Genomic DNA, 25,971 nt, shown 5'->3' with positions numbered 1-25,971 from the left:
TCCCTTTAAATTCTACAATCGGCAGCATGGAAATGGATCTGTGGCATGTGAACAATACAAAACTGTTGATGCCAATAATTATTTAAATCAATGCACGCACATTAAATATTTTAAGGTTCATTCACCAATGCTAAAGCCACAATTGCTGAAGTCCAAATAGGGCCAGAATTGCACTCATTAAGGCTCACTCATTGGTTGTGCAGTTTGTGCTGTGCATTTTGGTTGAGCACAAGGTGCAAATGACAAAGAGCCCTCTATCTGGGGGTCTGCCATGATGTACACCTACCACCCCATCTGTATGCAGCACAACTAAATGCAGGCTGCACAACGTACAGAGGGAGGTTCATGTCTTTACACTTGTGATGAATCTTTGCACTTTGCGTCTTGCTCAGAAATGTAAATGAGCCTTTTCGTATTTCAGCTTTTTGCAGGTGGGCAACTCCTTTAAATGATACATATAAGATAACTAAAAAATCCCCTTGTAGGTAGTTATGAATAATATATGGTGCTGGTCTCACATTGGACTAAAAGTTTATGTTTTCTTTAAAAACAGCACCTTTTTTGGAGCTCCCTATGGATCTGCTACATTCCCTGTCCATGGTTCAAATGGAGGGTGGTCCTGTCCTAACGTCCTATGTCAAAAGTTCAGTAGGAAGGGAATAGCCAATCACAGCTCTCCAGTCATACAAGCAAAGACAGGCTTCTGTTCCCTATCAGGTCAGTCTAGCTGCTGAAAGGTTCCTATCCTAGAGTACAGTACAGTGTGCTGAGTACAGAAATTGCAGAAATTCTCAATAAATCAGGCCAAAACAAACCTTTCTAAGCACATTCCTTCTATATTTACAGGAATACAATACATTGCCACATTGTTATTTTTTTTACATAATATGTTGCTTTTAAGTGTTTCCTCTGTGACATGACGTCTTCCAGAGCTAGCCTCTAAACCAATTTTAGCAGAAGCAGCTCTCTCTACTGTCTATGGGTTTTATTTCATAGACATTAGCTCCTATTTCAGAGACCCTTTTCATTTCCCAGTAGAACTTTTCTGCTCCCTTGTCTTTGAGATTGGGGGGATTGACTGCTACTATTGCACATAAATAGATCTATGCTCTAGTATGTTTAGATAAATGATATGGTTAAAAACTATTCACTTTTTATTTATTGAAATGACTTGTGTGGTTGTGTTCTTCTAAAGACCAAGGATAAGGGTTACTGTACAACCCCTCCATCCCATGATTTCACTCTGGTGTTTGACACAGGCAATCGATAAATTGTCATTCCAAGACTTAGAGAGCAACCTTCTGAAGCTGTGTCATGCATTACTGTGCTTTCCAACACGTGAAGTCATATAACTGTTACTAATCAGATGGTAATTGGGCTGATGTTGGCATAATTGTAAGACACGGGATAAAGTCCAAGGGGAAAAACATTAAATCTTGGTTTGTTATCTTACCAAGGCCTTATTTGTGCATAGAATGCTAGCTCCAATATTGTTACACAATGCATTAGTAATGAAATCATTTTGAGAAATAAAGTGTAATAAATTCCCAACTTCTTTTATCAAAATGTAAACACGGTATGCGTCATTTTCCCCTGTTTTACCGTGGGCGTTAGTAGATAAGCTGTAAGTAAGGGTGATCTTGGTCATAGTGTTCACCCATAGTATTAGATATTCTTTTTGAGACAAGAATAAGCTATGGTGCTACTTATTTGGTCACTCCAATTATACTCTTTGTACTCCATTAACCCTTAGATATAATCTTCGCTTATTATGTATTGGAAGGGTGGTGGGTGAAGCCATTATAGGGGTTCTGCTTTCTTGTACTGTGTGCCAAATGTGAGCTTAGTGTCCCCAATAATTTACATCAAATGTGAAGATTTACTATACCCTGTTAGTAACTAAAGTTACTGCTTGTAAACAAATTGTCATTTAGCCCCTCTCTCCCCTTGTTCCATACTTAAGTGATGAATTCTTATTTCTGCACTGCTCACCATCCCCAAATCAGAGCGACATCATGTCCTAGAATCCATCACTTTAGGTGAAAAGGGAAAGCAAGGGGTTACATGACTGCCAACCTAAGGGGTTAGTTTCTGTGTGTCAGAGGTGCATTATATTATATCGGAAAGGAAAGGGAGATTTTCTATTTTAATATGAGCGGCAAAAAGAGTTTAAAAATTGTAGTTGTGACCACCAAAGCATAACCTAAATTTTAACTGAAGCAGTTGAATTCTCCGGTCCAGTAAACTCTAGTTACCATTTGAATGCCCATAGAATAATTATATCTGTGAACTCATATAGACTGTAAATGTGTCACCTTTACCATGATACACTTTACATATGTTTTAGTATTTCAAGGAACAGTTACACAAAAAATTAAGGTATTTTAATGTAATTTTAAAATCCCTTACACTGGTAAAACTGGCGTAGTTCAGAAACACTACTATAGTTTATATAAATAATCTTCTGTGTAGCCGTGGGGGGCAGCCATTAAAAGGAGAAAAGGCTCAGGTTACAAAGCAAATAGCATAAGCTCTGTGAGTTTATCTGTTATCCACTATTTAGCCTGTGCCATTTAGACCTATTTCAATTGCCTTCATTGTTACACAGCAGCTTGTCTATATACTGTACACAAATAGTAGTGTTTCCGAAGCAAACAGATCAGTTTTACCAGTGCAGGGCAACAGTACATGATATTGTCATTACTTCAAAACGCTTTAATTTTTTTGGTGTTACTGTTCCTTTAAAAACCCTACAAAAAGTTTAGCCCTCTGTTTATGTGAGCCAGGCTGCAAGCTGCATTAGAAAACAAATTTCTGTTCTACAGCAGTAAAGTTATCCTCCTGAGGAAGCGTGGCACACCACATGAAACGCGTAGAGGAATTAATATTGTGGACTTGGACTGAACATTTGTTCAATGCTGTTTTCATTTCTGATCTTGATCAAACTAACTGTGTTTGTCCCAGGGGCAATCCTGGCCCCTCTGCCGCCTGAGGCAGCAGCAGTTGCTGCTGCCCTCCCTCCCCCAGAAATATGCTCTTAAAGTACCAGGAGCAGCATTTTTGCCGCCCCTGGTACCTAGAGGGCCGCTGCCGCCTGAGGCGACAGCCTCAACTCGCCTCATTGGCGAAGCACCCCTGGTTTGTCCTTTATACCTCTTAAATCTGGTGAGTAGGGATTCTCTCCAGAGAGGGTTCTTATTAACTTTATTAATGGGGTTACCATACTGACACGGTGGATGTTTTTTTTGCACTTTTTACTCAGCACATACATATCTGGATATTCTGCACCAGGAGTTTTCTTGTTTGCGCTTCCCCACAGAATACATTTTCAAGCCTATAAGTTATATTTTATGTAGCATTATTGTTCATTTCTGGACTATCTGACCCTTACTCTAATTTGTGTTGTCTGGAAAAATAGATGTGTGATAATGTTTTTAAGGCATGCTATAAATAACACTCACTTTTTTGACCTTAAGTGAATCTGCCCCTATATTTAAATCACTTTAAAACACTTTCATTTTTTGGTATTACTGTTCTACAAAAAGTCCTCCATTTATGCAAACTAGGCCGCAAACTGCATTTGAGGACATAGAAACAAATTTCTGTTTAACTATACTAAATGTATATTTTATTTAATATGCATTTTTTTTGTTACATATTTTTGTGGACTATCTGACCTTTACTCTAATTTGTGTTGTTCACTGATGATGAGTGGAATGGTACAGTCATTGGTCAGATTTGCAGATTTGCAATTTTTAGACTAATTTTAGGGACATATTGGGCTGATTTACTAAAATTTGGATTTCCTTTTTTTTTCATCATATTTTCTCAAACAATTTGTATTTTTTATTTTTTTTTTTTACAAAACTCTAAACCTTGAGATTTATTAAGTGTAAAAACCATGGAAAACACAAAAAATTTAAAACATCCCCAAATAAAAGCCACCAAGGTCCCATTGAAGTCAATGGATGCTGCGCTTAACCTGCTGGACTTCTTTCTTCTTTCTTTTTTTTAACCATTCAGACATTTACCCGAGTTTTTGTTTTTTTCTTCACTAGCAATTGCCCGAAAAATGCAGAAATAAATAATGTTCATGGCATTCGTTGAAATAGAGTTTAAAAAGCTCTAATACCATTAAACTTTGACCTTTAATAAATGGGCCTCATATAGTGAAAAATGGTGAAACAAAGATGCCTTCTACATAATTCTTTTTTTTTCATTTACAGTTGGGAATATGACATTATGCTGCAAGATCATTTACATGTTTTGTTCAAATCACACCTAGACCATAAATACAGTTCAGTCAGTTGTTGTTAGCTATTAAGAGCAATAATATTACTAGCTGTAATGTTTAACATCTTCATGTTCATTGTCAGGAATGTTTGTATAGATGCAGATATAGTCCAATACACTGGTAGTTCCACATCACAGTCTTACTGCCCTATCAACACAGGTTAGTTATCATCTGTCTTTGGCGTGACAGAGATCAATCATCTAGACCAGTATTGGTCATGTTGCCCATAGCAACCAGCCAGCAATTAGATTTCAATTTTTTTGGGGGGTGCCAAAAGTTATGCACCCCAAGTGATTACCTATACTAACCTAAAACCCCAGGCTCGTGCACTGATTAGGAGAAAACTGCACTGGCCCGGGCTTCTTCCAGCAAGCCCCAGTGGTGTGGTCTACAATACACCTTGGTAGCCAAGTATGTCATGTAAGGCATGAATATATCTCATTTTCTATATTTACCCTGGCTACAAACGTAGTGTTACCCTTTTTCAGGCAGTTAGGTGCCTTTTGGACTTAGTGTCCCTTTAGTGCCTATAAATGTTTATACCAGGGGGACATTTATTTCAAATAATTGCAGCAGTGCCACTTCTGGAATTACTCCAGCTGCTCAGACTGCACTTAGGGGAGCCCCATCCCTGATGCAAAATGTAATTCAGGAAGAATTAACTATATATTGCCAACATGCAGTCAGATTTCAAATGTTGAAAATTTCATTAAAGCAGAACTAAACCCTAAAAATGCTAGAAATGTCATATTTTATACTGTACTTATTGAAACAGCCTAAAGGTTCGGCATCTCTATAGAATTAATGACCTAGGCCATTGCTGTCCAAACGACAGCCACGTGTCGCATAACCTTATTTTGGCCCCCCACATGAAAGTCTGCCTGCTGTGACTGCTTACCTCTAGACCAGTGATCCCCAACCAGTAGCTCGTGAGCAACATATTGCTCTCCAATCCCTTGAATGTTGCTCTCAGTGTCCTCAAAGCAGGTGTTTGTTTTTGAATTCCAGGCTTGGAAGAACATTTTAATTGCATAAAAACTAAGTATAGTGTCAAGTAGAGTCTCCTGTAGGCTGCCAGTCCACATAGGGGTTACCAAATGGCCAATTATAGCCCTTATTTGGCACCCCAAGGGACCTTTTCATGCTTGTGTTGCTCCCCAATCCTTTTTACATTTGAATGTGGCTCACAGGTAAAAAAGGTTGGGGACCCCTGCTCTAGACTGTTATCCCCTGCATTGTTCACACACATGTAACATCTCTATTGTTCACACCCCTAAGGCCCTGTACTGTTCCCAACTCAAATCCAGACTGAAACTGCCCACATTGTTCACCTGTTCACTGATAAGTTTGCTGTATTTTGCCTGCCCTATGCTCCCTGTGTGTGCCATACTCTGCCTGCCCTATGCTCCCTGTGTGCCATACTCTGCCTGCCCTTTGCTCCCTGTGTGTGCCATACTCTGCCTGCCCCATGCTCTGTGTGTGTGTGTGTGTGTGTGCCATACTCTGCTTGCCCTATGCTCCATGTGTGTGCCATACTCTGCCTGCCCTATGTTCCCTATGTGTGTCATACTCTGCCTGCCCTATACTCCCTGTGTGTGCCATACTCTGCCTGCCCTATACTCCCTGTGTGTGCCATACACTACCTGTGGGACATGAGCCTGGTAGGGTTTGTTCTGGGGGTTTGTTAGCATTTGGAAATGTTTGTTAGGGGCCCCTTAGGCATTTAATCATGCTGGGGTGGGGCAGTGTGTTATCCACAAGGGAGGAGGAGGGGACAAATTGGTTTAAAGGAACAGTAACGTCAAAAAATAAAAGTGTTTTAAAGTTATGACAATATAAGGCAGTGTGGCCCTGCACTGGTAAAACTGCTGTGTTTGCTTAAGAAACACTACTATTGTTTATATAAATAAGCTGCTGTGTAGCAATGGGGGTAGCCATTCAAAGGAGAAAAAGCTCAAGTTACACAGAAGATAGCAGATAAGCTCTGTCTGTCTAATGGTTTTATCTGTTATCCATTAGTTAGCCTGTGCCATATAGCCGTTTTTCAATTTCCACCATTGCTCCACAGTAGCTTGTTTATATGAACTATAGTAGTGTTTCTGAAGCAAACAGATCAGTTTTACCAGTGCAGGGCAACATTACATAATATTTTCATTACTTTAAAACACTTACATTTTTTAGTGTTACTGTTCCTTTAAGGGTATGTTTAAATATGACTTACATTTTTTACATATGAGTGATGAGTGAACCATTTGGGTTTTTGGTGTGCTACCTTAATGTGGACATGGTCTTAAAAGTTCCTGTGGTAACATGGGTGTGGTTTAAAGTTGGTGTGGTTTAAAAAGGGTAGTGGTCAACACAAGCTTCCATTATCGGCCCTCCACCACGGAGACCAAAAATATTCTGGCCCTCGGTTCCATAGAAGTTGGAAAGCACTTATCTAGGCCTTCTGAGTTGTCCCAGGAGTTTCTAATCTAAGACGCGCACATGCTCAATGGGCTTTAAACAGCTGTTAAGAAATTAAGCTTGGGGATTGTCACAAATCAATAATTGTGCTGGTTTCTGAACTGTCATGTACCAATAATCTAAATTATTTGCTAATTAGTAGTGATGGGCGAATTTATTCGCCAGGCGCGAATTCGCGGCGAATTTGCGCGATTCGCGTCAGGCGAATAAATTCGCGAAACGCCCGCGAAAATTCGCGGAAAAAAATCGCCGGCGTCAAAATTTTTTTTTTTCGAAAAAACGGACGCCGGCGTCAAAAACGGGCGCCGGCGTCGGAAAAACGGGCGCCAGCGTCAAAAAAGAGACGCCGGCGCCGTTTCGCGAATTTTTCGCCGTTTCGCGCAAATTCGCCCATCACTACTAATTAGACATATATTGTGACATTTATATTATATATTCAGTATATTATGAAGCTCTGTAAATGACAGCAGCACAGAGCAAGTGCAGTGAATCAGCAGAAAAAAGGTGGGGAGCTACTGGGGCATCTTTGGAGGCACAGATCGTTACTGCTAAAGGCACGTTGTTAGCTTGGGCTGGTACAGAAGCCCAAAACATAATGTACAATATTTCTGCCCTACTTCTTTAGTTAAGCTTTATTTCTCCTTTAAAACAAGTCAATAAAAAAACAGTGCAGAGTTTGGAATTGCTACATATAGTAAGGGGCAGATTTATCAAGGATCGAATTTCGAAGTAGAAAAAGCTTTGAAATTCGACCATCGAATTGGAATACTTCGACTTCGAATATCAAAGTCGAAGTTTTTTTACCTATGGGGGCCATTTTCTGCCGAAGTAAAATCGAACAATTCGAAGGATTTCAGCGATCGAACGATTTTACTTCGACTTCCAAAAACTTCGAAAAATGCTCTAGAAGGTCCCCATAGGCTAACACAGCACTTCGGCAGGTTTAATTTGGTGAAGTAGTGAAGTCGAAGTTTTTTTAAAGAGACAGTACTTCGATGATCGAATGGTCGAATATTCGAACGATTTTACTTCGAATCGAATTAGAAGTCGAAGTCGTAGTATCCTATTCGATGGTCGAAGTATCCAATAAGTATCCAATAAATTACTTCGAATTTCGAATTTTTTTACTTCGAAAATACCCTCGAATTCACTTCGACCCTTGATAAATCTGCCCCTAAGTGTACAGCTCTAGCTTCCTCTACTTATAAATACTGAAATACTGAAATATCTTTCTGTACTTAAATTAAAGTTAAGGGTCAGCCTTGTTTTTTGTAGTTTTGTATTTGTTTTGTATTTCAGCTTCTTGTGTATCTCATTTCAAGTACTGCTATCTAACATTTCCCAATCAATTTAGAATACAGAATATTAACTAAAACACATGCCTATTAATCGTATGTATTTTGTGAAAGGGATTCTTCCATATGATTTAATATATAGCATTATGAGGAATCTCTTGCACACCTTGGTTGCCTATGTCCTCACAACACAGCAACTGTTTTTTTTTTTTCCAAATGATGTTTACATAAAGCTTGCAGTGAAAAGGACTGGGGAGGGGGTGAGGATGGAATCCAAGTTGGTTTAGTCAAGGCCTTATCTGCATCATATAATGATAATATGACACATATTCATCGTAGGTGGCTGGAAACATTCAAAGTAGGTGAGGGTGCGTCTCCCTCTCTCTTTCTCAGTCTACGAGCTGCGCCCTAAGTGGCTCAGGTAATTGATTTTACCATTACAGTAAATTGTGTTTCCCACTAATCGGGGAAGTACCAAGGTGACTGACAGTTGGGCTGTTTGACTTGACCTGCAGTTGTTGACAGATAATAATGAAGCTTTGTGAAGCCATGATGGACATGGATATGCCAGACTACACTGAAACCCTGGACTCCTCTTACACCATGCTGGAATTTGATAGCATTCGAGTGCTTCCAAGTAACACAGGTGAGTTTCTGAGACACGTTTATCCTGGTATGTGCTTGCTGTCTTTTATGACAAGTAGGTGTGTGAAGTAAATGGCATGAAGAACAAATATGTTACAAAGGCCAAAGCTGGCGATTGTTTCTAGTTCCTCTGACTTCAGATTTTGCATAAACTGAATTTTTCCCTTTGAAAAGCAAATAGAGTTTACTTATTAAGCACCAGGACAATACAATGTCCTGGTGCCTGCAGTGTTTCGGGTTCTGAATCCTCCACATGCTCCGTGATGGGAGAGATTGATTACCAAGTAAAGAAAAATGATATTTGGCTGATGTTAAAACAGAGATCTGTATTGCCTACAGAAGCAAGAAATAGATCAGAACCCAGCACTGCTGATGAAATGGCAATTTGAGATTAACTCACAAATAAAGGGAATAGCTGTTTAAAAAAGACTGACTAAATTCTTTATTTGGTAGACAATACAAGTGTATAAGTTTTAACTTCAGCCAAATATCATGTAGCAAAAAAAAAAAAAAGTATTCTTTTCTTTACAAATGTAATTATGATTTCTGAATCAGTAGTAGCTACTCTTCACAATATGAATATCATTTTTTCAGTTACAACTTATTTTCCCAATAAAATGTATATTGCAGCAATATTCCATAGGCTAGCACATAGGAAATAGGGATTAACAAGTGTCTTGGAAACTTTTTAAAATACAAAAGTGTTTGACCATTTGTGGCACTGCTGGAGAACCAAATCTGTTTCTTCTTTGCAAGGTTGTTTTATTTGCAGATTTTGCCAGTGAATAGAAAAATGTAGAAGTTAAAAGACATCTATGTGTACAGTACCTGTCTCCGTGTATAGAGAAGTTGAATATTTTGGCGAAATATAATGGAGGAATTTCCCTTCTGAAAACTCTGAGCTTCTCTCTCTCTCTCTCTCTCTCTCTCTCTCTCTCTCTCTCTCTCTCTTTCTCTCTCTCTCTCTCTCTCTCTCTCCCTCTCTCTCTCTCTCTCTCTCTCTTTCTTCTTCATTCATGAGTTTGTTCATCTCTCTTATTTTGTAACAATCATAGTCAAGGTTCATTTAGCACATCTAATTCTACTGGTTTTATACAGTATATCACCACATATGAGTCCTGAAAACTGTAACTATAAATCAAACACTGATTTTTTTTTTTTTATTTCATATTTATTTTGTGGTTAAACAGCTTTAAGCGCTAGGGAATTTTTTTATAAGAGAAAAAACAGAAATTCAGAAAATTACATATTTTGAACTATTTCCACTTATGTAAGTTTCTAATTGTCTTTCTAATTGTCTAAGGCTCAATCTTAACTAGGCATACACTGAAACTAGAATTTGATTTCAAGATTCAGCTGAATCCCAGCACTTTTTGCAGAATTTGCTTTCAGCTGAATCCTAAAGCTGTTGACATACAATGTGCAGGTTCCGCTTCTCTTCACTTGCGTTTTCCCTGCAGGCAGAAGCTGAACCTGCACCTTCTGTACTCTCAGCCTCAGTGTACTGCCAAACCCAATCCAAACCCTTAAAACGACGTGACTTTATAGCTCTGGATAATTCCATGTGACAATTTTTAAAAATATTATAATTAATGCAATTTCCAGATTTGGTTTAGTATTCATTCGAAACTGTTGCATACAATTGGATATTCATCCAAAATGAATGATTTTGGTGCACAATAGACATCATTAAACTTATGGGAAAATGTAATGGAAAAATATGCAACATGCAAAGATTTTACCCATTGCATATATTTAAATTAGATTGTGAATTTAAGTAATTAATGTAAGAATGAATTAGGCACAATGACAAGTTATAATGTAAAAACTAATGTATATTATAAACATGCAAAAACCTTTTTTTTTGTCCAAAATTTTGCAAAAACTTCTCAAGTTTGTGACTGGTATTACATTTTTGTGCTTTTGGGATGCTTTAATGAGTATTGAAAACGAATAATCATCAAACTGATGTGAAAGATACATCGGAAAAAACAGTACAGAGATATGAAACCGTGATTTGATTATTGAGCTTTTGCGGCAATATTACAAGAATCCCGTTTTTACAGTTATTAGAGTTTCACTGGTTGTGTTGACTGCCAGTCAAGTGAATTGTAACCACTGGTGAAAGGCAGATATTGACCTGCTAATGTGCATTTCAGTGCTTTACGCCAAAATCCACCCTTCACCCCTGGTTGTCATTCAATTCAATGGTAGGCTTTGATTCACAGGCATATGCGACACGTGCTATCAACCTAAGGGTATAACATATTTTTTTTCACATGCACACTGTTTTGACTTTAGAATTAAAAATGTTATTGTATGTAGAATTGTTTAATAAATCATAAATCATTTCAAAAAGCATCCATCTGCACTGCACTAAAAATGCAATTAGTGCAGCCCAGCAGGCTACATTTATTAGAAGTATAATCGATATTTCAAGAGAACTTGCCTTAGAGGGCAGATACGTTTCTAGTGGCAGCATCAGATGGATGTCCGAATACAGGGTTAATACAAATGTAAAGATTCTTTATGGCCAGCTTTACCCTTTCAACTTTAAAGGGATACTGTCATGGGAAAAAAAATTCTTTCAAAATGAATCAAATAGAGCTGCTCCAGCAGAATTCTGAACTGAAATCCATTTCTCAAAAGAGCAAACAGATTTTTTATATTCAATTTTGAAATCTGACATGGGGCTTGACACTTTGTCAATTTCCCAGCTGCCCCAAGTCATGTGACTTGTGCTCTGATAAACTGCAATCACTCTTTACTGCTGTACTGCAAGTTGGAGTGATATCACCCCTCCCTTTCCTCCCCCCCAGCAGCCAAACAAAAGAACAATGGGAAGGTAACCAGATAGCACTCCCTAACACAAGATAACAGCTGCCTGGTAGATCTAAGAACAGCACTCAATAGTAAAAACCCATGTCTCACTGAGACACATTCAGTTACATTGAGAAGGAAAAACAGCTGCCTGCCAGAAACATTTCTCTCCTAAAGTGCAGGCACAAGTCACATGACCAGGGGCAGCTGGGAAATTGACAAAATGTCTAGCCCCATGTCAGATTTCAAAATTGAATATAAAAAAATCTGTTTGCTCTTTTGAGAAATGGATTTCAGTGCAGAATTCTGCTGGAGTAGCACTATTAAGTCATGTGTTTTGAAAAAAACATGTTTTCCGATGACAGGATCCATTTAACTTTATCTCATTTTCTATCCCTTGTGCCTTTGTTTCACCCCTCTTTGTCTTTGCCTGTGCTTCACCCTATACCAATAACTCTATTATACACTAAACACTTTTGCCAATGGTTTAATGAGACAAAACATCAACAATAGCAGAACAGAGAAACTTGCCATGTTGTTTTGCTTATTTCTGTTTGCAGTTTATTCAGCCAGTGCATTCACAAGCTGCAGTAAAAACTGGACTTCTTGTCTGGCCAGGCTGAAAGCTGTTGTAAATTATGAATGTATTATGATGGATATATTTGCATACAGCGATGCTGTGAATCCAAACTAAATGCCCTGTGTTTTGTGGCAACAATATAAGTATAAATATATAGTTATACTCGTAACTCATTATTGTAAAAAAAAATGCTGCTGTCTGATACACACACGGGCTGATACACATTTTGAGCAAATGTTTTTATGATTTAGAAGGGAAAATACCATCATTTTTCTGAACAAAAAGAGAGACACTTTGGAAACCCAGAATGTTTTTTTAAAGGAATGGAATAAAAGACAGAGATTGTGGGGTCAGGTTTATCTTGTAATATTTGTTTTCAGTTAATCAGTTACCTGCTATCCTACATACTATTTGGGAAATCAGTTGTTTATGTTGAGTAATTATCCAAACTACACAATATGCAGAGAAATGATATGACAAGCCATACCACACTAGGGCAATGCAACACATGCTGCTATTCCAGATGGTTTGTTGCCTATACGTCCTGGTAGCTCTGCTGCCCATTCATCTCAGTGGCAATTAACTTGACCTGGATGATTCCCTTATGGGTCAGGAGACTGTTGATCAATAATAGTGAGTTCCAGATTGACCTGATACACAAATGCTCTGCACAGGTCCAGGCAATGTCTATTGAGATGAAAGGGAAACAATTACATATGTTTTGTCACCTGGCAGAGCTACTAAATGGCTGGGTAAAGAATTGCTCAGAACCATTGTCTGCGTTATTGAAGTTAGTTTTAACAAAATATGACCCATTCTGTGTATTTTACATGATTTGATTTTGGAACTGTTTTTAAGTAGAGCCTGATACATAAGTTAGGGAAAAAAACCAGAGTGAGTTACACACTAGACAAAGGTGCTCTCAGAGAACAGTGAGCTATACAGAGAGGTGTTTAGTGGGGTTATTATCCAGGATGAGTGATCTACCTACTGAAGGTAGAAATATGCTCAGTAGTCTGTCCGAGATCTGCACTATAAAGGCTGCACTCAACTCTCATTAAAATACTATTAACTGTTTAAAAAACAATAACACATTAAATACTGTGCACTCTATAGGCTCATTTGCTGACCAAAGTAGTAGTACATCTTATATTTAGGCTGAGATCTGTTTGGAGGGATGGGTAATGTGGCTGTAGTATGTTTGCAGGGATGAATATGTAACCTCTATTTCCGCTCAATAAATGCCTTCCCAGACTAGTACCAGTAGAACCCGGGTTACCCTGGACACTCTCACCCAGGGTGGGTCTTCATGAAGTATAAGAGGAAGTTAAGGGTGTTGTGATACTACACCTCTCTTCCTACTATACAGAAACATAAAGACAGAAGGCGCCAAAGGTTCTTGCAAATAACAAAACAGAAAGTGTTTATTGAACATTCATAGGGTTTACTCATAGCACAGTATCTCAGAGGCAAGTGGTACAGGCAACATCACATGCAGAGCGTAACACAAGCTGACACTCCCCTGCGGAAAGACTTGGCAGGAATGTCACTTCACCTCTGTGGCACACCCTGTAGTTGCCTGGATCACCTCAGGAAAATCCTCTATCCTGGTTCCCTCTCCACTGGGATCCCTATACTACAGGCAATATGGCCTGGGAGAAATACTGCCACTCCTATATTAGAGCTCAGAACTGCTCTTTTTAGCTTAACCCTAACTGACTTACACTAGTGTACTGTTAACGGAGGTACAGCTGCCACTATCTAATGCCTCATTCACAGAGCCCTGTACCCCAACTTTAAATGGGCCCATGACCAGGCTCACAGCAGACATTTACCCTGTTGCCCAGGTGGAAGGCAAATAGAAAGTGTCACTCCTTCCTAAGCACTATACCAAAGTGAGGCAAGAAGTGGTCACCCTACCTGCTAGCCAATAGCATGCTTTTGCAAATAAACTTATTTAGATACATTCCCTTCTGCCCAGCAACTAAAGGAACTGAACCTGTATTAAAGCCATAGGGGCTATTAACCCTGTAGGTCCCTACAAGTGTGTTTGGTTTACAACAGCTGCCAAGTTGCAAGGTTTATTGTACAAACTGAGACAACCTCTTTTGACAAGCTCACTAAAAAGATTTCCCACAAAAAGACCCACTTTTTTTATACATTGAAGAGTGCAGTGCCTTAAAATAAAATCTAAAATCACTGGGATCACCTGGACCATAGGTGTAAAATGCTCCTGAAGTCTTCGGACTCTCATTTGCCAAAGCTAGGAGAAGCCACTTTATCCTCGGACATTAGGCTTGCAGGAGGCTAGGGTCTTCAGACCCCCTTCACAGCAAGGCTAGGGGGTTCCTTTGTCTTTCATCCTCCAGACTAAAGGCATATAAAGGGTCAGAATAAACCAATGGCCCTCCAAAGAGGACCTGACATTTATGTGCCCACGTTGGGGCCATGGTTCTGTGGAGGAGGGTAATGGCTATGTGTCTCCCCCTAGATCATCCATGACTTAACCTGAAGATTTATTGCATCAGATCCTAAAGTGCTTAAAAAGAAAAAGTGCAAAGTAGTGATGGGCGAGTCTGACATGCGACAATTTTTTAAACTGTGCAACATTTTTTTACTATCCATTATAGACTGTGGGCTTTATATCTTGCAAATCGAGGTGAAATGTTTCGCTTATCCCTAGTGCCGAGGTATCTTACCATAGTAAGATAAACAAATAGAGAAAAATCATAATTGTTGTAATTGTGCAGCATTTCTAGCAATCTGGTGCAGAGCTACAGCTACCATCATGCTTTAATTCTGGGGGTGGGGTGCAACAACATATTGGTGGAAGAACAAAGCTATAGAAAGAATGTTAATTGCAGTAGTACATGGGTACCAAAGAGCTCCTTGTGCCAACAGCCCTGTCTGCATTTGACCAAACGTTTTACCTAAAATAAAATTTGGCTTAAATGTTATAAATCAAGAATGGGATTTGTCAAGTAGCTGTACTGTAATATGTCTTAGTAGACAGCTTGCTCGTCTAGTACCATTGCCAACCAGTTACTGTTTGAAAGAAACCTTTAAATAAGGAAGTTATGGTCACTAAGAATCATCACAATTCCACCTGGCTGTTATCAAATACACAATTAAGATAAGGTGAGTGGGTTAAAGGGGAATTATGTCTAAACTGACTAATTGCTCCAACAAACTGAGGCCTGAACTAAAACTGCTGGAGCATTTATAGTGTTTAAATTTTGGCATGGCCAGTGCCATATTTACCAATACCATACAGCAGACCAAGCGACAGGGGGCCCAGACCATGGGATCTGCTGTATGGTTGCCCCCTCCAAAGCAACTTTCACCATAAGAGAGCAGATTGATGAGTAGGGAGGGGAGAAAAGAAGGGACTGTACATGTAGTACCCCAACAAAGATTTGTTTTGCCGGGTCCTTTTTGTTCTTTTTGCATAAAACCAGTAGACATAGCATTCCATTTGGACAGGATTCTTTTTACCTCTTAAACTTTGCAGTGTTTTGACATTTTTTGAAAGCTCTAAAAAAGGGAACTCTATTCAGAATTTGCAGAAAAATAATTGCTGAAGCTGGCCATAGACCTGCAGATTTTTTTCCTTGTACTCATGTGTAGGGCATTATATTAACTCTCTTGTCATTATTAAGGTTGCCTGGACATGTATAAGAAAAAGTGGTAACTTCAAGCATTTGCACCTACATTTATAATAAAGATCTCCATACAACTTCAAACTACCCGCTGTATGCAAATTGACCTAGCGAATTTTCTCTAGGCACAAAAGAACGCTAGCGCATCTTTGCTATGAAATGCTCGCACTGCCGATTAAAGTAATGCTAGAGAAAAGTCGCCAGCATTCAGCGCCCCAGGCTGGAACTTCACATATTAGTACATTAGCATAGTGGTAATAAATCTGCGCCTGTCGATGTGGTGTGATGTGTGCAAAGTGGTTGCTGACGACAATTCGCCCGTTAGTAAATCTGCCCCATGATGTCTAAAAGCAAGGCAAAAAGGTGAGATCACTGCAGTGGTGAAACTAGATTTTACTGGGTCCAACAGCAAATTATTTTTCAGCCCCCCCCAAAAAGGCCTAGATGTTTACCTGTTTCCCCAATATTTATTGTAATGATATATGAATTAGGGCCTCAAGGGGCCCCTATACTTCCTCTGTAGTTTTGCCACTGGATCACTGTATAGTGCATGATATTTTAATATTTTATGAAGCAACTTCATGACGCAATGAAGCAGCAGGATTTCTAGAATTGTAGAGGAAGGATATTCATAATTCAGTAAATCACTTGAAAGGGTTGCAAACCCATATTTAGCCTCATCTGTCATGTTAAAGTAAAGACGCATTCTATCACATTACTTAATACTTGCTCATGCTGAGCTGTAGGAAAAGAAATATGTGTTTGCCTTTAAGACCAGTTTTATGGCTCTTTTGAGAAATGACTTGGTCCAAAGCAAACATACCAATAAAAATGAGAACGTCACATAGAAAAAAAAAAGTTTTCCTGCAGAATGAAATGAAAATGAAAAGCTACTTCAAATGACCTTGCCACCTAATGCACACTGGCGATTCTCTGTACATGAAGAATACAAAATTAGGGGGTAGGCAACAGCACATATAAAATAAAATGGCACTGTTTCTGAGGAAAACCATTGTGCAGATGTTAGTTAAAGGAGAACTACATTCTAAAACAGATATAGGCAGAAAAGCTGCATTTTATATAATGACCTTACTGAACCAGCCTAACGTTTCAGCTTCTGATTTTTGCAACAATGTAGCCGAAGCAAGCTGATCTACACTGCTTTCCATTGCAATTACATTGCCAAATCATTTTAAAACAATTGAAGATGTATAATAAAGTTGCTTTAAATTAAATTTTGTCTTATTATGCAAAAAATTCCAAATTCAATAAAATGAACTTGCAAATGTAGTTTTGTAGTTGTGTTCTGCCTGGAGAGGTCTTAATTAAAAAAAATATATATATATATAGATATATATATATAGGAAAGTGAGAGACACTGTTAATATTTTTTTGTAAAAAATAAATGAAAAGGTTTTCTACTGTAAAGAGGAACTGCACAGGACTGGTTACTGTTTTATCAACTTCAATATTTATTTTGTATGGTTTTTGAACTGTAGGGGCTGATTTACCAAAACACAAATGTATTTAATTTTGTTCTGAAAACAAAGTCAACCTAACTCCCTTTCATGAATTTAACTCCTTGATCAATCATTTTTCTCTAAAAAATCAGAGCGACAAGATGTCACAACAAAATCGAGCGTCGATTTGGATTGTGCGATTGACGCTCCAAAAACTCGATTTTATTGAATTTAACTGCTATCTGGTCAATGACCCCAGAATCGAAAAAAGTAGACGGTGAGGGTTTTATTTTTATTTACTGTACTTCCTTTCTCTCTTACTTTCCAGCTGCTGTTTGGTAGCTAGGGTAACAGCTAGCAGTAAAAATGTAAGAGTGAAAGAGAATTGTAGAACACTGCAATAGTAATATTAAAATATAACTATTTGCAAATTGTCTTAGAATACTGCTGTCGGAATACATTTTAATACATAATCCCATAAACTTTGCACCTGGTTTAACACATTACAACCGATTAAATTACTGGTTACAGTTAAATGTTGTGTGCTGATTGGTTGCTTTGGGTAGTAGACCAAGTAAAAACTTTGCTAATTTTATTACTTTACCCCTTAGGGCAGAGACACATGCTGCTATTTCGGGAGATTAGTTGCCTAGCAACAAATCGCTTCTTTTTCGGGAAACGAATCTTCCTGAACTGCCTTCCCACTGGCTAGAATGTAAATCGCCAGTGGGATGGCACTCAGAGCGATTTGTTTTCTGAAGTCGCACGAAGTTGCCTCATGAGGAAACTTCGGCGCGACTTCAGAAAGCCAAAGCCATCCCGCTGGCAATTTACATTATAGTAGGCGGGAAGGCAGTTAAGAGAGATTAGTCGCCCAAAGAAAAAATGATTTGTCGCTTGGCGACTAATCTCCTGAAATAGCAGTGTCTGTCTCTGCCCTTATGCTTAAAAAAAAACAACAAAAGCTACAATTGTCCGTCAACCAACTACTCATGCACACTAAACCCTTACCAAAATATTAACCTTCAGAGATTTTTCTGCTCTTTATTATTAATTGCTGATGTCTGTGAAGGTCATGGTATATATATAGTAATGGTATATATATATATATATATATATATATATATATATATATATATATATATATATATATATATATATATATATATATATATATATATATATATATATATATAGTAATAAATCAAATCAACTGGACTTGCTATATTTTTTTGCTTGATTGCTGTTCATTTCCAAAACTAGTTAAAAACATCACAGTTTTCTTTGATACAAGTTAGTGGTACTTTGTGATATTATTATTTTTAAACAAAGGATAAAAAGAATGCATTAATTTGCCTATAGTGATGATGCTTTTTTAAAAGGGTTTCTAACCTACAATGTATTCTATGTGCTCTAGATCTATGCTATGTTTTTGATCTCTTTAATTAAATATATGTTAGTTATTTGATATTTAATTAAATGTAAAACGTTTTGTGGCATGACCATTGTTGCAGTTCACTGTGCCCTAACTAGTATATGCATAACTGTGTTCTTTCAGTTGCCGAGATTAATACATATTTCTATTTGTAAGGGTAATCTTTTTCCATTTTTAACTTTTGTTATGCAGGATTTTGAGAGTAGCTAGGCAACCAGATGTTTACATTGAATTAATATGGATATTACTTTCTTGTAAGGATGATATCATTATGTTTATGTCACCTCTTGTATTACCTTTTAAATTATATTGAAAGTGGGAATTATGTAAACATTTTGTCCCTGAACTGGGAAAGGTGTCTTAGTGTTCCAAAACATAATCAGTTAGGGCTATGTAATCAGTGTTTTGAGTGTTCTGTTTTTAATATAGTTTATTTTATATGTGCACTCGTATGTGCTCCACATTATGGAAACCCCTGATCTTGAGTATTCTTTATAGATGCTATACCTGTATACACTGTATGTTTGTGTGTATGCGTGTTTATACACTGTATATCGTTTTCTATTGAACAGGGCCCTCTTTAAATTTTGCATCAATACGTATTGGTATGTATTGGCTGTGTTTGACATATACACCCTTTAAATGTACAGCACTGAATAATATGTTGAATCTTTTTTAAAAATATTGTATATTATGCGTAAAGTTTCTCAGCAACAGACACACTCCAGGACTCCATAATGCGGTGTAAATAAAGAAAAATGTACTGTCAATGTTTCATTCCTTTCTCAAGAACTAAAAACAGTGCCTCCCCCTAAATTTATATCCAAGAGATGGCACCATCATAACATAGTGGGTTTGTGGTCTATCTCTTGTATTTAAAATTAGGGCACTGTGTGTTTGTTAATTCTTGACAAAAGTCCAAAACAGAACCAAAACCTTGATAATAAGGGGCATATTTATCAAGGGTTGAATTTCGAATTGAAAAAAGGTTTTCAATGTTGGTTGAATTTTTGGTCGAATAGGTCCATTTTCGATTGAATCGTACGAATTGAAGGAATAGCGCATTCGGCAGTGCCCTAAATGTTTCTTTATTTTTACTGCATTATGAAGTCCTGGAGTGTGTCTTGGAGATGCTTGAGAAACGTTGGAACACTGTGATGTGTGTAAAATAAAAAGACACTTGTTTCACTAAGGGAAGTGCTGGCCCAGGAATGCTTTATTCCAAACTTTGATTATATGATTGAGAATTGGCCGTGCACCCCTGAGATTGCTTGATCGGAGTGTGGATACATATATATATATATATATATATATATACAATATCAAAACAGGGGGGTTGTGGGAGCACTCTAAAGGCTTTAAAGTATATATATATAAGTATAATAAATGCTATTGCATATGTACCCAAAACAGGGGTTATTTTGTTACAAAGTTATGATCATAAAATTGATAAGCCACCATACCACGTCAAGGGCTAAATCCTCCCCAGCCAGCAATCAGGCTTTTAAAGGAGAGATATTCCCAAAACAAACACCCAATTTTAAAAGCATAGGATCACCACTAGTTTAAAGGGGGGGTATGGGGTGCTACAACCACTGAAGCTTTGCCACAGCTTCCGGCTAAATATACAATATCAAAACAGGGGGGTTGTGGGAGCACTCTGTACACCTGCAGGCCCGGATTCGTGGAAAGGCCACCTAGGCCCGGGCCTAGGGCGGCAGGATTTTAGGGGGGCGGCATGCTGCCCAACTACACCCACATTGGTTCAAAAACACAGGGAAAGCGCTGGAGATACAATAATTTTTTACATTTCCCCATTGAAGATGAAAATTTGCACGAATAAAGTAGAGGGGACAGGGGCGACGAATGGCAGTGGGCCTAGGGGCGCCCTATATGTAAATCCAGCCCTGTACACCTGTTCTGTTTGAGTGGGGGAAATTCGAAATAGCTGAGCTTCGTTTAGACCCAGTAGTCTATGTAAACAAATAATATTGATGTCAGACATAACTGCTGAGATAAAATTCTATTTTTTCTACAGAAATTATTACAGTAGAAACTGCCAGTCCAGGATTACTCAGTAATGGAATAAACTCATTTTGTGCTATTTGTGGAGATCGGGCAACTGGAAAACATTATGGGGCTTCAAGCTGTGATGGCTGCAAAGGATTCTTCCGAAGGAGTGTCCGTAAGAATCATGTCTACGCATGCAGGTGAACTAACTTTATTAGATGTGACAGATAAAATGTTTCAATGTGTATGGGGGTATTGACTCAAGTGATATTGGGGGCTTATTTTTTGTACTGCTCAAAGTAATTAACCTGTGAACTAATAAGTTGAATCAGTGAAATCTATACAGTGTTGTACTGGAGTGCCAGGGGCCTACCAGAAAACCTTTGACCAAATGCCCAACTTCCAAACTATCTCATTATCATCATCTCCAAACTATCACTATATCATCATTCACTTCCTTTATTAATTCTCCTTCCATATTATCATCTAACCTTACCTCCATTTCTTTTTTGTTCTCATATAGAAATGGGGAAATGGGCATGATATAGGCATACAAGGCAAATGGCTGGGTAAGCAGGAGAGCCCTCTGACATTTAGACCCATCAAGAGTTTTCCTGGTATCCAGACTGACTCTGAATCTAAAAGTCTGAAGATCATCCTTAGTTTTGCTAGTGAGGTCTATGATAATAGTAGCCTATAGTAGCCTCCAAAGTCTTACCAGAAAAACTACATGTACACTATGGATGAAATGTATTAAATGAAAATGGGGCAAAAATGATAAAATCAAATAAAATTTGCACTTCAAAGTGTAATATAATAATTTGCCAGTTATTGCATTAAAAAATATCATATTTGCACAAAGGTAATTCACACAATACAATGATTTTTTGCATTGCAGCACATATTTTCCCACTAATTACTTTTCTTCCATTCTCCCATTGGGCAAAAATATATCCAGAGAGCTGCCTAACTCTAATTCCAAAGTCAAGTATGTTAATATGAAATTTATCTGCCATATTCTTTTGTAACATCTCTTCTTTGCTGGGCAAGTTTTCCACTAGATGCAGGAATATTGTTGGCAAGATCTTCAATTCAGCCTCAAGGGCATTGGCAAGGATATGAGGAACTGGAGTTCATCCCATGTGATTGGTTGGATTGAGGTCAGGGCTTTTTGCAGGCCAATCTGTTTGTTCCACAGACTTTATACAGACTTCACTTTGTTCATGTATTGTTAAGCTGAAACTGGATAGGGATTTTCGCAGGGTAGGACTGGGGGGCCCAGGCCACAACCCTCGTTTTCCCAGGGTCCCACTGTCCCAGTCCAACCCTGGCTTTTGTCAATTTTATCTGGGCAAAGCGATAGGTATCCTCCGAAACAGCAAACCAGTCAGTAGTTTAATACAACTTGTTAAACACCTTAAATGCACGTGTTTTTTCCCATTCCTGCTACTTTTCAAGATAAGATTTGCCAGGCATTGGTAGCATTATGCTGTAGCATTAAGGATTGCTTTTTAATGGAAGAAAGAGCCCTGGGCTAAACTATAGACCACTATTTCTCCACCTCCTCCTACAGGCGGTTTTATGCATTCAGGCATCTGTCACATGCAGACTCATCTTTTAGACTTCAATGTGGAACATGAGTTCTTACTTTAGAGAACCCCTTTCCTCCTCTCAAGAGTCCAATGGAATAGGCCTTTTCACCACTCCCATCAAAGCATGGCACATAGTAATGTTAAGCTTGTGTGGAATATAATACATAGAACATAGAACCAGAAACACAGAAGTGTATTTGATTTAACCTATGTAAAGCTGTAGATCAGTGCTGTCCAACTTCTGTACAGAGGGCTGGAATTTTTCTGGCCTGTGGTGGAGGGCCGATAATGGAAGCCACTGTTGACCACTTCCTGTTTTAAACCACACCCACTTTAGACCACACCCATGTTACCACAATAACTTTTAAGACCATGTCCACATCAATGGTAGTAGCACACCAAAAATCCAAATGGTTGGTGCTCACTGCAGGGATATCACCATACATCACTAATATGTGAAAAAGTCATATTAAAACATGCCCTTCCTCCTCCTCCCCTGTGGTTAACACAGCACCCCCAGCACAGTTAAACACCTTAGGGCCCCCCCCCTAACAAGTATTTCCAAATGCTAACAAACCCCCAGTATAAACCCTACCAGACTCACATCCCACGAGGAGTCTAGGACAGGCAGAGTAGTGCACACACAGGGAGCATAGGGCAGAAAGAATATGACACACACAGGGAGCATAGGGAGGGCAGAGTATTGCATTTACAAGGAACATAGGGCAGGCAGAGTATGGCACACACAGGCAGCATAGATAGGCAGAGTATGGCACACAGGGAGTATAGGACAGGCAGAGTATTCCATACACAGGGAGCAAAGAGCAGGCAGAGTAAGGCATTCACAGGGAGCATAGGGCAGGCAGAGTAAGGCATTCACAGGTAGCATAGGGCAGGCAGAGTATGGCACACACAGGGAGCATAGGGCAGGCAGAGTATGGCCCACACAGGGAGCATAGGGCAGGCAGAGTATGGCACACATAGGGAAGGCAGATTATGATACACAGGGAACATAGGGCAGGCAGAGTATGGCGCACACACACAGAGCATAGGGAAGGCAGAGTTAGGCATACACAGGGAGCATAGGGAGGGCAAAATACAGCAGGAGACAGGGAAACCTATCATGACCACGCTAAGATGAACAGTTCATACTGTGCTACATTCCAGCAGTTTGTTTGAGGTGTGAACAGGTGAAAAATGTGGGCATACTCATTCTGGGTCTGAGTTGTGAACTGTTCAGGGCTTTAGGGGGGTGAACAATAGAGGTGTTAAAGGGGTGAACAATGCAGGGGGGTTACAATGCAGGATTTTATAGAGGCCATGGGTCGCCAGTTGGAAAGCACTGACCAGAGCCGGAACTAGGGGTAGGCAAAAGAGGCACGTGCCTAGGGCGCAAAGCTTGGGGTGCGCCAGGCACTAACCTTATATGCAGCCTACCCCTAGTCTGGTAAGTGTTACCACATTGAAAATTGGGTGCGCTCTGTGAAGTCAAAGTGCTTTGTGCGCAACGCCATTGTCTGTGCGCCATTGCGCATGCGCATCCTCGGTTATGAGTGATTACGTACACACGTCCTTGTTTGTGCATGCAAGCCAGTTGCGCACAGCTGCGGTGGGGACCGAAGTTGCCAACGTCCAGCTGGGTTGCCTGGGGCAACTGACAGACCTGGCCCGTCACTGGCACTGACCTAGAGGAAACATAAAGACTTCAGTCCATTTTAACCCGACAAAGCTAACCTGACTCCAAAGATAACTTCTACTGATCAAAACTGCTCATGTTAGAAAGCCCTCCTTTTTAAAATGTTACTTTCATTCCTATGTGTTAATGTAACTATTTTTGACAGACTTAGAGACAACATTGGGACTAAGTTCACAGTAATCAGTTTTGTTTGGCATGACCGGTCTCTTTTTAGAGGAGACACATTTTAAAATTTCCACCACTTGTTGGTGAAAGCAAGTGAAGGAAAAAGGAGGTAATGAACGAGATGACCCAATTAAAGTTTAATAGATTATTTCACAATATGGTTGTTTACAAAGTAATAATAATACTGGGACCTTTTCTAAAGGGATTAAATGAAATGCATCATGCCAAGAACATTGTTTGAATAGTTTTCCTATAGCACTATACCAAGCAGATTTCATTTTGTGCTTTATTTTACTTTTACTACTTGCTGTTTTGATCAACTGATTTAATCTTCCTCCTCGTCCTCTGTACCAGTCATGCACCATGAAGAATACCTGTTCCTTTTTTTATTTTTTCTTGTCCTTTCAGCCTTATTGAAACGGCACTTAAGGCAAAACATAATTTATTCTAAAATGTTAGGTCAAATAGAATGTACGGTACTTCTAATCAATGTACACATATACATGAAAAATGCCTCAACCACTATAAAGTGCAGTACTTCTTAACCTTCTATGAGTTTCTTCTATAAGTTATCCACTAATATCCACGTTTCTACCCTCAAAGGTGTCTTGATAAAGACCTGTGTGAGGGTCGAAACATCAATTGATTAAATAAAGTGTTGTAACTTCTTCTGCAAGACCCTGTTTTGTGCAACAGCTTTTTTCATTTTATTTTTATATATTCTGTTAGCACCAGGGCATTTAAGTGCACAAGGCATCCAATTGTCTCTCTCTCTCTCTCTCTCTCTCTCTCTCTCTCTCTCTCTCTCTCTCTCCTCTCTCTCTCTCTCTCTCTCTCTCCTCTCTCTCTCTCTCTCTCTCTCTCTCTATATATATCTATATATGTGTGTGTGTGTGTGTGTGTGTGTGTATGTATGGGATCCATTATCCGAAAACCCGTCATCCAGAAAGCTCCAAATTACAGAAAGACCCTCTCCCATAGACTTAATTATATCAAAATAATTCAAATTTTGAAAAATTATTTTTAATGATTTTATCCAGAAAGCTCTGAATTACGGAAAGGCCATTTTCCATAGACTATTTTTTATTCAAGTATTTAACACTTTCCAAATTGTTTCCTTTTTCTCTGTAATAATAAAACAGTACCTTGTACTAGATCCAATCCAAACTCTATGGGATCCGCAGGTTTGGAAATACACTTCGCTAAAATATGCAGCATATTTTCAATGTGGCAGCCAAACTCTCGTCAGATGGATTGTGCATATAAGTATTTGCGGTGTTGTATGCTGGAGATGTAATTACGCTGCATATTGACTATCAGTATGGCTACATTTTGCATGTAAATTGCTTTTCCTCTTGGTTTTTTTTTACAAAAATATTCTATAATTCTTCCTGGAGGAATTGTGGGGAAAGAGGAAAAACAGAAATGCATGTTGGGAAGAAAAATTCTAAAAAAATATAAATTCTGAGAAGTCCGATTTTATAAAAAAACCCAAAAAACTATTTTTTTGTGATTTTTGCATTCGGAGTTTAGTAAATAACCCCCCTAGATAATCTCAGTTGATACAGAACTACAACCCCCACAATGCACTATTATTTTGATGTTTCTTAACGATGAATCCTATCATTCTGTTCCACATGCACTCACTAGATACATTATTTGCATAATTAGAAGTAACCCCTTGGCTATAGATATGCATCCACCGCTTTTGCTTATTACAAAGAGCAACAACAGTTGTTTAAACCTTTTGGGGACTACAATTAGCAACAAATATTACGTTTCATAGCCTAAACTTGTGCATACCTCATATTTTTAAAACAACAGAAGGTATCTATCAACAAACTGTAGATCTGT

At 38.7% G+C, this 25,971-nt stretch overlaps 1 protein-coding gene across 2 annotated transcripts in view; it reads left to right on the top strand.

Annotated features, from left to right (window-relative positions):
- Nucleotides 1-8,392: 8,392 nt before the first annotated feature.
- The window catches only part of hnf4b.L (hepatocyte nuclear factor 4, beta L homeolog), a 38,426-nt gene continuing 20,847 nt past the window's right edge, over nucleotides 8,393-25,971 (top strand). The window contains exons 1-3 of one of the 2 annotated variants that reach the window (XM_041590187.1): nucleotides 8,393-8,476; nucleotides 8,571-8,701; nucleotides 20,693-20,864. In XM_041590187.1, the coding sequence (XP_041446121.1) occupies nucleotides 8,587-8,701; nucleotides 20,693-20,864 (287 nt within the window). In that variant the 5' untranslated portion in view covers nucleotides 8,393-8,476; nucleotides 8,571-8,586. Of the gene's footprint in view, nucleotides 8,702-20,692; nucleotides 20,865-25,971 lie in introns of both variants that reach the window. The other variant, XM_018257955.2, reaches the window with a different exon arrangement.

This window comes from Xenopus laevis, chromosome 4L (genome assembly GCF_017654675.1).
Source record: "Xenopus laevis strain J_2021 chromosome 4L, Xenopus_laevis_v10.1, whole genome shotgun sequence".
NCBI lineage: Eukaryota > Metazoa > Chordata > Amphibia > Anura > Pipidae > Xenopus > Xenopus laevis.
This window is presented reverse-complemented; position numbering and strand designations above follow the sequence as displayed.